Source organism: Danio rerio, chromosome 25 (genome assembly GCF_049306965.1).
Source record: "Danio rerio strain Tuebingen ecotype United States chromosome 25, GRCz12tu, whole genome shotgun sequence".
Lineage (NCBI taxonomy): Eukaryota > Metazoa > Chordata > Actinopteri > Cypriniformes > Danionidae > Danio > Danio rerio.
This window is the reverse complement of record NC_133200.1, coordinates 23,098,590-23,116,401: the sequence shown is the minus strand read 5'-3', so window position 1 is coordinate 23,116,401 and position 17,812 is coordinate 23,098,590. Positions and strand designations below refer to the sequence as shown.

The following is a 17,812-nucleotide window of genomic DNA, read 5'->3' as shown; positions in this document are numbered from 1 at the left end:
ACATCTACTAAAAGATACAAAAAAAAAAAAACTTTACAAGCTGTATTGTACATAAATTATGTAAACATTTTTATATTAGTCAACAATATTACTGAAATTAGTATAAAATCCTAATAAACTTAACAAACAGTTACGTAACTAGATAAATGATGGGATAAAAATCTGCAGATTTCTGCATGTGCAGATTCCGTGTGGCCCTAGTCATAACCATGTCATTACACAAATTCAATTTTGTGTCCTCATAAATCACATAAACAATTACACACACGGTCGTTGCTATTATTAGTGCTAGTGCTAGTAGTATGCGTCAGTGTTAATTATATTAAAAAACTTCCTGATTCAGACAGATATTAGCTTAGATGTAACTGTAATAAACATTTATTTAACACACATTACTTGTGATTAGGTGGTGTTGTAACCCAGACATATATAACTATGAAAATACTGTGAAAAAAAGAAATGCTGCTTAATATCATATTGTTTAAAAATGATAATGAAATCTACAATTATTACAATTTAATTTCAGAAAATTGGTTGTATAATATTATGAAAAATATATATTTTTATACATGCGATCAACTGTAGAGCAATGACATTTTCACCCTTGTGACTGAAACAAGTCTTTTTATTATATAATTTATATAATATTATATAAAATTATATAAAATTACGTCTTTTTATTATATAATTTGACCTTTTTGCACAATGGTTGAGTTGAAAACATTTACAAATACTTATTCATAGGATCATATAATGCTGTTAAATTGTGTGTGGGAAATCATATAAATTAAAAAGAAAGAAAAAGAATGCATTTTAGACCAGCATTATCACTTTTTTTTTAGAAGATCCCCTCAAAAATTTTAATTAATTAAATATTAATATTAGAAGAAATAATAATGTAATAAATTAAATTATTCTATAGATTCATGTAAAATGTAATATTTGTATGATAGTGGGTAACATTTTTTTTCAAATAAAAATATTTGAGGCATTTATAATTATGAAAAAGATTGAGTCGTTTCAAATTCATAGATAAAATTAGATTTGACTTGTCTTCCTGACATTGTGTGAACGTTTTTATTCATGCTTAATACGTTGGTTTACAGTTTTGTGCACATTTTTTTGTTTATAAATATCGTAATAATGATACAGACTTTTTACAAATTGGTACATAAGTCAAGGCCAAAACCATTAGTGAAACACCTAATAGCATATTTAATTGTGTGAATAAAATGTAAATTGCCACCACTGGTCTTATCTACCAGTCTTCATAGAACCATTTGTTAGTTCGTAAGACCTCTGCAGTTCACTGTAACAGAATAAAGCAGGGCTCCATTTCCCAAAAGCACCGTGAAGCTAAGAAGATTGAAAAAATTATTGTGCGACTAATCTCAATATTATAATCTTTTACAAAACCAACGTGACTTAAGTAACACTTAAAAATTGTTTAAGATCTACAAGTTCTCTATACTATAGTCATTGTTAAAGCACTATGTAATTGTAAGAATACAGTGTTATGAGGATAATCGGCAGATTGGAGCTGTAACCTTATCCGCTTGATAAGTGGTGACGTATGTAATACTGTTTCCGGGTCCAAGCCGCCATTCATTTGAGTGGAGAAATCATTAGTTTATGATCACGTTTTATTCCTATCACACATTAAAGTTAATTTTATATAAAATCATAGTGTACACAACAATCTCTGGGCTTGCTGCATAACAAATACCAAAAAATTAACAATTCATAAAAAAATGAATCACTTTCTGGCCATCGGATATTAGGCATGGACATATATACTGCGATCGTGATTTTATTAAATCGCTTTGTAAGCGTTTATTATTACCATTTCATGAGTCTCCCCATTCATTTGAGCGCTTGGACCCGGAAGCCGCTTCGTCAAACTTAACAAGTAGATTCAAGTGAAGTCCCATACAGGAATTTGATACATGGCAATATATAACCATGTAAAACTGTAGCTAATATATTTAAATATTAAACCTATATTTGTAGTTCCAGTGGTTGAAAAAAAATTAAATTGTACATTTTTTCAATATTTTGAAATATACGTTGCATACTTGACATATTTTATATACAGTCGTTACAGAAAGTATTCAGACCCCTTTATATTTTTCACTCTGTTGTATTGCAGTCATTTGATTAAATCATTTAAGTTCATTTTTTTCCTCATTAATGTACACACAGCACCTCATATTGACAGAAAAACATTTTTGCAGATTTTTTTAAAAGCAGAACTGAAATATCACATGGTCCCAAGTGTTGAGACCCTTTTGCTCAAAATTTAGTTGAAGCACCCCTTTAGATGCAACAAGTTTTTTTACACCTGGATTTGGGGATCCTCTGTCTTTTCTCCTTGCAGATCCTCTCCAGTTCTGTCAGGTTGGATGGTAAACGTTGGTGGACAGCCATTTTCAGGTTTCTCCAGAGGTGCTCAATTAGGTTTAAGTCAGGGCTCTGGCTGGGCCATTCAAGAACAGACAAGGAGTTGTTGTAAAGCCACTCCTTCGTTATTTTAGCTTAGGGTCATTGTCTTGTTGAAAGGTAAACTTTCAGCCCAGTTTGAGGTCCTGAGCACTCTGGAGAAGGTTTCATCGAAGATATCCCTCTACTTGGCCGCATTCACCTTTCCGTTGATTGCAATCAGTTATCCTGTCCCTGCAGCCATGATAAGCAGTGCCTGGTTTTCTACCGCTTAGAATTAAGACAAAAAGTTCTATCTTTGTCTTATCAGACCAGAGAATCTTATTTCCCACCATCTTGGAGTCTTTCAGGTGTTTTTTTAGCAAACTCCACTGAGGAGACGCTTCGGTCAGGCCACTCTGCCATAAATCCCCAACTGGTGGAGGGCTCCTCTCTCACCAATGTTCTTCTCCCACGATAGCTGGAAAGCCAGCATTATGAAGCGTTTAAACGTCTTCCATTTATGTATTAGGAAGGCAACTGTGTTCTTAGGAACCTAAAGTGCAGCAGAAGTTTTTTGTTACCTTGGCTAGATCTGTGCCTTGCGACAATTCTGTTTCTGAGCTCTTCAGGCAGATCCTTTGACCTCATGATTCTCAGTCGCTCTGACATGCATTGTGAGCTGTAAAGTCTTATATAGACAGGTGTGTGGCTTTCCTAATCATGTCTAATCAGTATAATTAAACACAGCTGGACTTCAATGAAGTTGTATAACCATCTCAAGGATAATCAGAAGAAATGGACAGCACCTCAGTTAAATATATGAGTATCACAGCAAAAGGTCTCCATATTTGGAGGAGGGTATAAACGGAGGTCAGAGCCAGCTCCAAGTGGGTCGGCATTCGATCTCCGAGTGGGCTGTACAAACCTAGAGTTTTATTTATGTCATGCTTTGTACATGACACAGAGTCAAATATTGTGTTTTATGAATGTCTACACCTACCCCAACCCTAAACCCAAACTCTCAGTAACCTGATGTTACCACCTAAACCCAACCTACTTGCGGTGTAATCCCTTCCACTTGGAGGTCACCAAGCTGCAGTGATAGTACCTACTTGAAATACTTAATACTAGAGCTGCACAATTCTGTAGATGTAAAATAAAGGTTAATATGAGTCAGCAATTATTATTGTTTTTTCTCAAACATATGATAAAGTAATAATAATATGTGTAGGTCTACTGGTATCTATAAATAATTCAATTGTACTTATAATAGTTCTGATGTTGAATTATGTTTGAGATATAGACCTGTGCTTGCAATCTGTCATTGACAACATTATTAGACCATTTATTCACTGGTAAAATCAACATTATATATGCTAGAGTAGTTATACTGACACTGTAAACATTTATTTTCATGCACAACTATGTGTTCGCTATGAAAGAAAAAACATATCAAATGCTTGTCGCAATCATAACTGTAAAATGCGATATGATTATTTAAATGATGTGCGCGCTTTCGGTTTAATTTTCACTGCTAAGTGCTCTTCGCACTTCGCGCGCGGCTCTCAAACGATCACTCTGTGCCACTAACTGAATGTTGTTTACAACTTTATTATCTGTTATTCACAGCCTATGCAGATTCTGTTCACTAAAGTATATGCACACTCGTCTATCATTAAGTAGGGCGAACGCCAGCCCTCTCTGTGGTAACAGCTCCTGGTTAGCAGCTCACCTTACGTGTGATTTCGTGGCCGCGAGTACAGCATTATATGAAGACAAAAATGACATTTTTGGGTGAATTATACCTTATAAATACAGTATGTGACTTTTTAACATCATTTGGTGGTGTCCATATCACTGAGCAACATATGTGAAACAATGAAAAGACTCATACAGCTGCCTTTGCTTCTCTCCTAAACTTGAAAATATGATTGGCAGAATCGAAAAAATGCTGGATTAAGATCGTCTAGGGCAGGGGTGTCAAACTTATTTTAGCTCAGGGGCCACATGGAGGAAAATCTATTCCCAAGTGGGCCGGACCTTTAATTATTATAAATATAAGTATTATATATGTACAAAAGTATTATATATATATTTATATTATATGTACAATATATATTTATATTATATGTATATATATATGTATATTATATTTATATATTTATATTATATGTATATATAATACATATATAAATATAAATATATATATAAATACATATATAAATATGTATTTATATATGTGTATAAATATGTATATAAATATGTATAAAAATAAAAAAATGTGTATAAATTATATATAAATACATATATAAATATATTATTTATAATATAAATATATATTATATATAATATAAATATATTATATAAATATATTATATATGTATATATAATTTTATTATATGTACAAAAGTGTAATATATATATATATATGTGTGTGTGTGTGTGTGTGTGTGTGTGTGTGTGTGTGTGTGTGTGTGTGTGTGTGTGTGTGTGTGTGTGTGTGTGTGTGTGTGTGTGTGTGTGTGTGTGTGTGAATATATTTTTATTTATTTAAATATATAATGCTATATATATGTTGTGTGTGTGTGTGTGTACGTGTATACATATATATATATGGGATGCTACAATACAGTTAGCCCACGGTTCAATACATACCTTGGTTAGGTTTGGTTCTCATGGCTTGACACGTGTTTTTGTTTTTTGTTTTTTTTTTTGTTTTTGTCATTCTATAGGCAATAGGAACAGCTAAAAAAATGCGAGAGTGTAGTCTGGAACGCGGATCGAGTGCTTTTATAAAATGACAAAAGCCTGCATCTCTAATTTCCGAAAATGGCATCAAATCTTTAGCAATAAACACCCGCACTGCCTTTGTTTTTTTTGTTTTTTTATGTGTCTCAAGCAACGTGTTGGGTATGTTTGCTTGAAAGATTTAGCAAGGGATTGTTGCTATTTGGAGAACTTTATTACCGTCTCTGCTATCCTGCTATCAGTGATATTTCTGGGTGATGGCTCTGCAGATGTGCAGTCATGGTTATACGTGTAAAACAATGCTTGTGTAAAACACAGTTATTTTAGTTTTTTCTTTTATTGGCATTATGCTTACCAGCAAAACCGAAATGTCCTCACGCTGCAGATTTGAAAGACGACGGAGCTTACACGAACTTTTGTCTCACTTCGCTTGTCTGAAGCTCATAGGTCAATTTATTTATGGCAGAAACACCATTAAGCCTCGCTAGATCCTCCTGTATGGGCACGCGTTCGTTATAAAACACTCACAGGACATTAATTTGGACAACTATTCATGTATTAAATAGTTCACACAAAAATACACAAAGAGAGACCTTCACTTTCACTTCATGCATAGTTTGTGAATGAACAGACTTACATGTTGCCTACTAGTTGCAGACGCGATCATGAGGCGGCTTTTTGCGCAGAGTTTGAAGTAATCCATCAAAGAACAGGAGAAAGTGGATAAATTCTCGCGGCCCAACTGCAGGAGAGCTGCCTGAGGCCCCCTAGTGGGTAGCCGCTCACCATTTGAGAATCCCTGCTTTATCGAATTAAATTAACCATTTGCAGTTTTGCCACCCAGTGGACACAATTGGAACAGCAGCTTCTTTTATTGAAAAATTACAACTCGTTTCTATATTTTACAGAACCATGTTGCGTGCCGCATTAAACCTGTTTGCGGGCCTGATCTGGCTTACGGGCCGCACGTTTGACATCCCTGGTCTAGGGGGTCAAATTGAGATCGCAATCTTTTTTGATTAATCGTGCAGCTCTTCTTAGTACCATGTGATATTTCAGTTTTTCTTTTTTAATAAATCTGCGAAAATGTCAGCAATTCTGTCTTTTTCTGTCAATATGAGGTGCTGTGTGTACTTTGAGCAAAAAATAAACTTAAAGCAAATGGCTGCAATATAACAAAGAGTGAAGGGGTCAGAATACTTTCCGTACCCACAGTATGTGAAATCTTAACATGATTTTTTTATGTACAGTAAGTTGTATATTTTCTGATTTATTCAATTTTACTTTGAAGTGAAACATATCAGGAAGTTAGCTGACGTGGGTATGTAATCTAGATTAAGTGTTTTCTTTAGAGTCTAACTTGGAACTAATGCAATTTTTTTTTTATCTTCTTTCAGAATTTGGTATGAGAGATGACCTGAGGAAGATGGAGATTGTGGGAATATCGAGCCGAGATTTGTATGTGAAACGTAAGTAAATCTAGTAACCTACTGTACAAATTTCAGTAATTTAAGGTATCGTTCAAAAGTATGGGGTCAAAATGATATTTTCTTTTTTTAAGGGCGATAATTCACCCAAAAATGAAAATTCTGGAATCATTTACCCACATGCCACTTAATCAAAACCTATTTATGTTTCTTTCTTCTGATGAACACAAAAGAAGATATTTAGAAAAATGCTGGTAACTGACACTAATTTAGAAAATTCATAAAAACAGTAAAAACACTTTGCCTAACTGTATTAATCAAATGATTCTGAATAAAATGTATAGTAGTATTCACAAGAAGTACTTGTATTCGTTTGATGGAAACAATGCAGTTATAGTTATACACACTTGCCTCTTTTATCTCTAAAACGTTAAAACTAAAATTAGCTTTAATTTCACTACCTATATACTATAAACCCCTAACTATACACAAAATTTAAGACAGACTATATAAGGACTTTTACATAAAACATAACAATATTAGGTATTTAATGTTGAAGAAAACAAATAGTGGAACATGAAGAAAACATTGTTTTTTATTGAGTGAAAGTCAAATGGAGTTTAAATAAAGTGTCTGGTGCATGTGGAAAGAGAGATTGTTACTACAGGTGGTTTGTCAAGCCCACTTACCTGTGTGAGGCACATTCAGAAATGCACAGTTTTTCAAGAGATATGAAGTGATTGTAGGAAAATGTACATTTGGCATTTTATCTAAAGGGAATTGCTAATGAGGGCAATAGAAGCAACAACATACAAATACTATGAGAATTTTGTGCATATGTGTGTATTATAAAAACACAAGCATATTGTATTAAACATAAAGATCAGCATCTCTGCTTTGTTGAGATTTAGGCAATGTAAATATGCAATCTTGTCTGATCATTGCTATTTTCTTGTTATTTACTAATTGACAAAAGCCTTGTCGCCTGTCCAAGTTTTAGGAACAGCAAATAATGTCAAAGAAGTTGACTTCTACTTAATCATTTGGTTTCAGAAGTGGCTTATATGAAAGGCATTATTATTTCATACACGCTTATTTTACCAAAATAAAATGTGATCATGCCTTGATTTTTAATTATTTAATTAGGACAGTAAGGTCTGACTTTGCTAAGACAAAAGTCTTATCACTTAACAGAAATTATGTAGAGTATAGAATATAAAGTCATGGTGCAGTGGAAAAAGAATTAATATTGTGTATGACTCCCTTGAGCTTGGAGGACTGCATCCATACATCCATGCAATGACTCAAATAAATTGAGTTATTGGCAAAGAAAGCTTTCTTGCAGGACTCCCATAGTTCATCGAGTTTTTTTGGATTCATCTTCAATGCCTCCTCCTTCATCTTACCCCAGACATGCTCAATAATGTTCATGTCTGGTGACTGGGCTGGCCAAATTTTCAAGCACCTTGATCTTCCTTACTTTCAGGAACTTTGATGTGGAGGCCCCATACTGAATGTAACCCCAAACCATGATTTTTCCTTCATCAAACTTGACTGATTTCTATGAGAATCTTGGGTCCATGTGGGTTCCAGTAGGTCTTCTGCAGTATTTGTGATGCTTGAGATGCAGTTTAACTGATGATTCGTCAGAAAAATTGACCTTCTGCCACTTTCCAAATGATCAACAAGAAGTCAAGTTATTATTTGTTGCTCTTACAACTGGGATTGACGACAAGACTTCAGGTAGTGTAAATCCTTTTTTTTTTGAGTTGATTTGTAGTAATGATCACATTAAAACAAACATGATATACATTGTTTTCCGATCAGATTAAAAATGAATTCAGAAAAACACATCTAAACATTAAACGACTATAAATGATACCAACATGGTTATCATTTTCGTTTCTTGTTTTTCTGATAGCATTTATTTTCAGCTCTGAGATGTTTAGTTTACCTTTATTCCCTAGTTTAACCAATAGCATAATAGCGCCTTCTAGGGAGGCAAGTATAGATCCCATAGACCCCATCTGATTGGTCAGATTTGGATACGCAACCTACAAATACTGTACAACCTACTCATTCTTAATTAATCATACACTCTTCAAAACAGATGTTGCATATGTTATTATTACAATAAAGATAATGTTTCGATGTTTTGTGCAGCCCTAGGTTATACTATGATTAAAGGTGACCTTATTCAAGTGCAATAATTCAATCAGAACAATGTCTCTCACTCATATAAACCAATACTCCTTAAAGCATGGACCCGCAATGAACTTTTGAAGGAATAGTTCACCTAAAAGTGAAAATTCTTGACTCACCCTCTACTTGTTCCAAACATGTTTGAGTTTCTTTTTCTGTTGAACACAAAATATAATATTTGGAAGAATTTTGAAAAGCCTTAGTGATTGGCATCCATGGAAGGAATCTTTTTTTTATTTTAGTGGACTATTCTTTTTATCTCATTATTATTAAAACAATATCACTGAAGTATATATTCATGTGTTCATATATAGCACAAATCAGTAAAAAGATCAGACCAGTGTTTGAGACTCAGGTCATCTCTGGTGCTAGATTTAGAAAACGTAAACATCGATACTTGATTTGCTGTTGGTTGTGGACTGAACAGAGTGTGATGGATAGGTAAATGTCATTTGTGCTTTTCAAACTCAACTGTTGTGTTTGCTAATGTGATGTCACTCCACCTCATTACATATCATTAATCATTTGCATTTTTTATACCTCAGCTCACAAACGCTGTTTTAGGAGTATTAGACTGTTTATTTTTCTCTGGGTTTTTTTTTTTTTTTTTGGTCGATTGGTTTACCTGTTTAGAGGAACTTCATTGTCATTGTTGGTTTAAACCAAAGAATATTCAGTAGGTGAAAACACAAATGGTTGTTACTTAAAGAGAAAGATTTTCCCAGTACTTAGTGTGGCGGTTTTATGCAAGTTATCAGAATCTGAATTTTTATTTGCATTGTAACAAATTTACACGAAATTGTCCAAATCAACAATAGTAGCAAAAAATGATAAGTAATAAATTAATATAAATAAAGGATAAGTAAACATAACAATAATAATATAAACTTAGACATACTATATATGTATAGTACTATATATGTATATATATATATTGTATATATATATATATACTTATTTTCACCATACTTTTTTGACAACACTATTGTGTCAGCTGTTGCCCTCTGCTTTTTTCCCTCTTTCACCTGCACACCTCTTCAGGTGTGAACCCACAGGTGAAGTCAGGACGCTTTATGAAGCTCCTCCCTGATTATGAGCATATGGACTATCGGGACGTGTACACACACTGTATGTACTGTGTTTGTGTGTTAGGATTTGTGGTGATGAAACTAAATTACTGCCTGTGAAGCTGATGGTTGAAGATGCTCTTTGCTATTGATGGGGTGTTCCAGGTTCATTGCAAGTTAAGCTGACAAACATGGTATTGATTGAACTCCATATTTAAAAATGATTACTGAAGTGCTCTCATATTTTTTTACTCATAATTTTCATTGTATCATCACATTTTCTCAGTGTTCATTTCTGGTACTTTTTAATTGAAGAATCTTCATTTAAAAGAACTTAAAAATGTTTTTTTTTCATGTCTATGCCTGAAATTGCTAAAAGGGATTGTGCACCCAAAAATGAAAATGATTAGATTAAGTTTTTAAGTTTCTTTCTTTTGTTGAACACAAGATAATATATCTTGGAGAATATTGGAGATTGATAGCCATTCATAATACTTTTGGAGCAACTCTAACAACACTATGTTAGGTGAAATTTGGACAAATTCAACATTGGGTTAAATATGTTAATTAAATTTAAACTACACTTTTTAACTTAATAGTCAGGCTTGTCCATATTTGACCCTACATTGAGTTGTGACACCCTAATTTAGAATGCAAATTTGGAACAAGAGGGTGAGTAAATGATGATATTGTTTTCAGTTTGCGGTGTACTACTAATACCTTTAAATGGAATATACCATCTCTACAGTATATACAGTTAAAGTCAGTATTATTAGCCCCCCTTTGAATTGTATATATATATATATATATATATATATATATATATATATATATATATATATATATATATATATATATATATATATATATATATATATATATATATATATATATATATATATATATTTCCCAAATGATGTTTAACAGAGCAAGGAAATTTTCACAGTATGTCTAATAATATTTTTTTTTTCTTCTGGAGAAAGTCTTATTTATTTTATTTTGGCAAGATAAAAAGCAGTTTTAATATTTTTAAACACCATTTTAAGGACAAAATTATTAAGCTATATTTCTTTTCGATATTCTACAGAACAAACCATAATTATACAATAACTTGCCTAATTACCCTAACCTAACCCTAAGTATATTAGGATAATATGAATTTTCAGTTTACTGCCATTTCAATTTCTTTTTTGATTGTAAATGAAATTTTGCTGTTTGATTTAACATGTTGAGTACTGTTTAGAAATAATAGATTATATTAATAGATTTAGAAAAAAAATTATTATTATTTATTTATACTATTTATAAGAAATAGTATGTTAGAAAATAAATATTTACTTTACTACTCAAGTCACCCTCAAATGGTTTAAAAAAGTTATGAATAAAGAATATTCTGTTCTGGAACACAATGGAAGGTATTTTGAAGAAAGCTGAAAACTGTAATCAAAAAACAAATACTATGGAGGTCAATGGTTGCTGGTTTCCAGTTTTCTTCAAAATATCTTTCATCATGTTCACTTAAGCAGAAACAAGTTTGACAAAAGTGAAGGGTAAATACAAATGACACAAATTTCAGATTTGGGTGAACTATCCCTTTAAGTACAAATATTAGGATAAAACTTAAATGCACATTTGGAGAAATGTTGCATTGAAAGCTAAAAATACATGACTGAACCTAAAACCAGTGAAAAAAAATTTGACAATTTTATTAATGAAAAAATGAGGAGCACTTTTAGTGATTTTCACAGATCCACATGATCCACAGGAATTGTTTCAACGAGGCCTGTAAGTTAAACTTGAGCAGTAATGCAAGTTTGATTTTAGTTTGATAATCAGGTAATCGCCACTTTTGTCACATTCTCAACTTATTTTGATAATGGAACATTCCATATAGGCTGAATCTGAATTTGCATCATGTTTACCTCACTGGTGATAGAAAAGTACATATGGATGTATAAAATTGAATCTAAGTTGACACCATTAGAAGCTACTGTAACTTTTGTTTTCATCATTACCATCTTTGATATTTTAACATTTATTTAATCATCTTGCTAAGTTCATTACATTAAAACATATTTATTACTGTTTTTTGAATGTATTTAAGTTTAGATTTGGCATCAGATTCCCTGCCGTTTTTTAAATTGAAAAAAGATGTTTACTTGCACAAGGACTTAAAGGAGTAGTTCACCCAAAAATGAAAATTACCCCTTAATTGACTTTTTTCTTTCAGACGAACACACATGGAATAGTTTCAAATTTTATCCTGGCTCTTCCTTAATGGTTTTAGGTAGTGACTTTTATTTTGAAGCTTCCAAAAAGCCCATAAATCCATCATCAAACAAACCCATACAAACACATGTTTTATTGTCACAATTACCAGCGATCTAGTTTTTGCCTACACATATGCTACTTTAATAAACTACAACTCCCGTCATGCATGTCAGACACATCAGTTCATGATTACACACACACGCCTGGAAGCTCATGATGGACTAATCCCACACACAGACACACACAGAGATTTTGCTGGGTCATGTTCCCCTGTAAGATTTCTTTGCCTTGACCTTTCGTTTAATTTGATTTTTGCTTTGTTCATTGTTTTATAGTTTTGTCTCCTGTCCTGATCATTCTCAAATAAAGCTGCATTTGGAACGAGCCCTGTTAGCACGTTCATTCTTACGTAACAGAATTGTCATGCAGGCAAAGGTTAACACAGGAACAGACAGGAGCATACAGATAAACTAAAAGTGTAGTCAGAGTACAGGTGAATGGTCCAGACAGGTGGCAAAACGACATAAAACAATAAACAAAGCAAAGGTCAAAAACACGAAAGGCAGGAACAAGAAACTGCTTTAAATTGCTGACTTACAAATTACAAGACTCAGCAATGGTGTGCGTGTGTTGTGTTTAAAGTCAATCTGATTAGTCAGCTGATTATCAGCTGTTTGTGTTTGCAATCAAGGGGAATCTGGGCCAGGTGTGTAAGTGAATGGCATCAATGGGATCTGTAGTTTATTAAATTGGCAGATTGTAGTTCTCCAGTGATCTGCAAATACTACATTGTTGGTGATCATGATATTTATGAAGCAGTACCTTGGGCTTTTGTAACACAAAATATTTAACATTTTTCAAATTAAAAGACACTATTAAACAGCATGGAAGAGCCAGGATAAAATGTTTTAACTGTGTTTGTCTGACAGAAAAAAAAAAGTCTTATATATGGATTGAGAATATATTATTGTGTCATTTATATTTACAAACTTTTATCCCCTCTCCACCGAATTGGCTCTATCACTGTCCCTCCACTCCACCAATAGCTGGTGTGTGGTGAGCGCACTGGCGCCGTTGTCCTGTGGCAGCCGTCGCATCATCCAAGTGGATGCTGCACACTGGTGGTGGTGTGGAGAGACCCCCCCCCTCATGATTGTAAAGCGCTTTGGGTGTATGGCCCTACACAATAAATGCGCTATATAAAAAATACACATTACATTTACATTACATTTTCATTATTCCACGAAATACTCCTTTTAATGTTATTATTCACCTGGAAATTATACTGGCATACTATTTGTATTTCATAAATCATTTGATAAGGGTAAATGCAAATTGGGACACAGTCTTGGTTTGGGCTAGAAAGCAGCACAAGGGCAGCTTCTGTGTGTCCTGTATGTGTGTGCGTGAAACAGGATGGCAATGGGTGCAGAACAAAGCAGCTGTGCTAACATGAGCTGACGGTGTGAGATGCAGATAATATAAACCTGAGCAAGAATTGACTAATATTAGCAAAGAATTATGATTTTTGTTTCAGGTTTTTGCATGGCTCATGATTGGATTCATTTAAACACACAAGCATTCATGAGTTCCTGCACCATGCGCAAATGATTTCATCCAATTGAACATGCGCCTAAGCCACTTTGTGATGTATTAATTAATTGTTTGTGCTTGTTTTCTAGTGTTGCATCCTTATCGGCATATTCTGGGTCTCTGGCAGCCTGATATCGGGCCCTATGGAGGACTGCTGAATGTGGTGGTAAGATCACAAAACAATAACACAATTTAATTAGAATTTAAATACAAGATGTACATATTGTGATAGTGATATGGTGGGTGTTAACACTGTAAATCTCAATAGACTGAAATTGAGTAAAAATTTTAGACACAAAACATTAAACTGCTTTATTTAACAACATTTTTCTAAAGTGTAACAGTAACTTAGTTATTTTAAAGCAGAATGTTTCCCAGTAAAACAAACTCACTTTTAAAGCAAGTAGAAGTTGTGGAATGATGTTATATGATGGTAAAGGTAACATAGCAGTATCAGTATCCCACCCTCCCCTCACCTTCCCCGTCCCCCTTGAAGTCAAGTTATTTGTATTTTTATAGCGCCAGATCACAACTTTTAAACAGCTAAATAGCCATATGTATTATCTTATTTACACAAAGGCATGAAGGGCTTGAAATTGCAACCATTTTGGTCGCACATGCACCCGAAATTTCTATCTATGCGAACTTATAATACATTTGGGAGCATTTGTGCGACTGCATGTAATGTTTGTAGTGCGACCTGTTGATTTTTTTTTTTTTCTAAAAACATGCTAAATCGGTCTTCCCTGCCGCTGTATTGGTTCATATTAGCTGTCAATCACTCAAGGCTTTACGCTGTCAGATAACGGAGCTTTTGTGACCGAGGGTAATGCAAACAACTGAAGTTTGAGGAAGACGCAATGAAAAGTACACATGTTTGCAAACCCACCCAAAGTTACAGATAATGCTGTGAATGTCGATCCACCAGCTTAAATCAATCGAGTGTTTTCGGAGAGAGTGCAGAAAGTCTCGGAGAGGATCAGCTGTTTTAATTGCCCGAATCTCGATGCGTTGCATTTACTGCGTGTTCAGCGCAAATGTCCGCTAAATGTAGAATTTAACACTCTACATCATTGCAGAAGAAGCTTGCCTTTAAGTTAAACTGTGAAACTGCGGCTCATGAAAAAACAGCGGTTTTTGTGCCGGTGGTCATCGCAAGAATACTCCTCTGCCTGCTTATATATTGGGCTGGCTGACTCGCCTGCTTTTTTTCACAAACATAGAAAAATATAAATCAGAGCATATTGAGACTGAGCATTTAAAATGACACAAACCCAAACCAAAACTTTTAAAGAGTGGCAGAAGTGAGATTTCCTTTCTTTTGTCTATTCTTTCTTGAGATGTAAACTATTTTTCTATCTAGTTATTGATGACTGCTTTGAGCATTGAAATTAATGATTTATTATATTTTGTTTGTTTTGTAGCAGAAATATTATTTGTTTATTAAATTGACACGCGCATAAAACTTTAGTTCAAAATAAATATTTCTTACTGCAATGCTTAATTTTTGTTTACTGCAAACCAGATTTATTTTTCATAATATAGCAGTATTACTTTATATAGCAGATAACTCACATTCAAGCACATTTAAGACCGAATGATCATGAGTAATGTTATTCATTGTTAGTATCATTGTCATCATCAAGATCATTAACATTTTATGATTATTAGACATTCATTTTGTAATTATTGCGCAAATATCAGTAAATCATCACAGAATTAGTGATATAGTTGTTTCTGATTTTTGTTAGTCCTGCTTGTTGTTTTACAATAACTACATTATTATACAATTTGCAGTGGTGCTCATTCATTTTAAGTTGGTATTCCTAAATTTTTGAAGTGCTACCAAGTAAAAGAGTTAATTTTGAGCCCTGTACATGCTTTTCAGCTCTGTCTCTCGCTCTCACTCTGCCCAAATAAAATTCTATGTAAATTATGTAAAATGTTCTGTCAAATATGTAGACAAAACTGTAAACCTTGAGGAAACACTGATTATGATATGCGATTCATTTATATGAACTGGGTTCTTTAGCTTTGTTTTTTTTAGCAGGGTGTGAGTAGTACAGTTGTTTTTTGGACTCTGACAACCTCATTTTTTTATCTTTTCAAGTGACAATCGAGTTGAAGGAATGATACTAAGCAAAGCATTTGTAAAATGGCTGATGTGTCATTGTGAACTTTAACATTCGAGCACATAATATATAATGTGGTGGTTATAGCTGTGATGTTTTTAGCCATTAGCTTTAATGTCAATAGCATAAATATGATTCATCTCAGAACTGTGGCTATATTTCAAGTATTTTCTGTTTAGACTGGATTGATATACACCAAATGTATAGTGTACAGTCAGTGAACTGAATCCATTATTGATGAAAAGTACATCTGAAAGCTTAAATGAGATTCTGTCGTTTGATTGTTAAACATTTTAAACTGCGTACAGAGTTGACATTTTTTACCATTTTGTGCTTTAGCTTAAGATAATAGCCTCAAACCAGATATCACATGGCATGTCTAAAACCAAATTTTATGTCATATTTTGTCATATCATAGTTTTCAAAAAAGTGAATGAGAAGTTCAGTGAAATATCACAATAACAAGTAACATATAATTAATGTACTATTGGTGTATAGTAAGCATTAGTATTAATATAAGTGCTTTACAGATTTTTATGCCTTTTCATAACAGATGTAACAAGAGTTGACCAGAATGTAGGGACAGACACAAAATGTATTTTTTTATCACTAAAATTACAAAAAATAGAGTAAATAGATGTTTCATGCACATGCTTACTTTAACTTTATGATGTAAACACATAAAAAAGAAGGAAATGTGTTATTAGTGATTAACTATTTAATGGCATGCACTTAGGGACATTTTTAAGACAAAGAGCCCTATCATATACCTGACGCAACATGGCACAAACTGCGATGCAAATGTTGTTTGCTAGTTTCAGCTTGACAAGGTGTCATTTTGACATTTTGCACCACACTGTTTAAATAGCAAATCCATTTGCATTCATCTGTGCACCCATATGCGTTCTGGTCTAAAGTGTTAAGGCGCATTGCTGGCACGTTGCTATTTTGAGGATCTAAAATAGACTGCACAATAGAACATCTGAGAGATGAAGCATGAAGCATTAAACATGAACATTAAGTTATTTGTTTTCAAAAAAATAAGGTTGGAGACTAAATTTACTATTTAAATTTACCCACAATTATCAAATCACTCAAAGCATAAAGTAGATATTTTAAATTAAATTTGATTTACAATGGCTGTGTCCGAAATCACATGCTTTCATACTATATAGTACGCTAAAAACAGTTTGCGAGCCGAGTAGTATGTTCTAATTCATAGAATTTGATAAACAGTATGCGAGAAGTACCCACATGACTTACTACCTCCGGCAAGATTCTAAAGTGTGCATTCCATGCACGCTGCGCTATCCCATAATGCCCCGCGAGAGATTTCATGAATGGGAGTGAAGCGACGCAACTCATGTGGCTAGGTTACGTGATCATGACAAAATGGAGGATGTAGTACATCTGAATTCCATTCATACTGCTCACATTCATAATGTAAAGTTAATACTTAAATTCAGATGCAGTACCTACTGAGTAGTAGGCGGTTTCAGATGCAGCCTATAATTTTTTAGAATGTTGCTTTTAGTTAGTGCACTAAATTGTATTAAATTTCTACTTCTAATGTAATTCATGTAAATGTTTAGATAGTATCTTTGCAGATAAAGTTGCAGATAATATGTTATTTAATCATACTATTGAGATCACTTTGGCTTTATATGGTTCAAAGTCATTCAGGAAATAATGTTTGGATGCATATTTAAAAAAAAAACTAGAAAAAGTATGTTATTTGATAAAACATTTTGAATTTACTATGAATTAGATCAGTGGTTTCCAACCTTTTTTTGACTGAGACTCCCTTTTCCCCGGAAGATATTGTGAGGCCCCCTCCACATTTAGTTATATTACCCCTCATAAAATTTTGCAGTAATGATGACAAAAAATGTTGTTTTCAAACAAACAGTATGTTTATTACTATATCTTGATATGTTTATGCACAAATAAT

The 17,812-nt window shown here is 33.3% G+C and overlaps 1 protein-coding gene across 2 annotated transcripts in view; it reads left to right on the top strand.

Annotated features, from left to right (window-relative positions):
* The window catches only part of fbxo31 (F-box protein 31), a 31,339-nt gene that overhangs the window by 2,057 nt on the left and 11,470 nt on the right, over positions 1–17,812 (top strand). The window contains exons 2-4 of one of the 2 annotated variants that reach the window (XM_073943143.1): positions 6,567–6,638; positions 9,840–9,926; positions 13,819–13,895. In XM_073943143.1, the coding sequence (XP_073799244.1) occupies positions 6,567–6,638; positions 9,840–9,926; positions 13,819–13,895 (236 nt within the window). The remainder of the gene's footprint in view (positions 1–6,566; positions 6,639–9,839; positions 9,927–13,818; positions 13,896–17,812) is intronic. The other variant, XM_021470691.3, reaches the window with a different exon arrangement.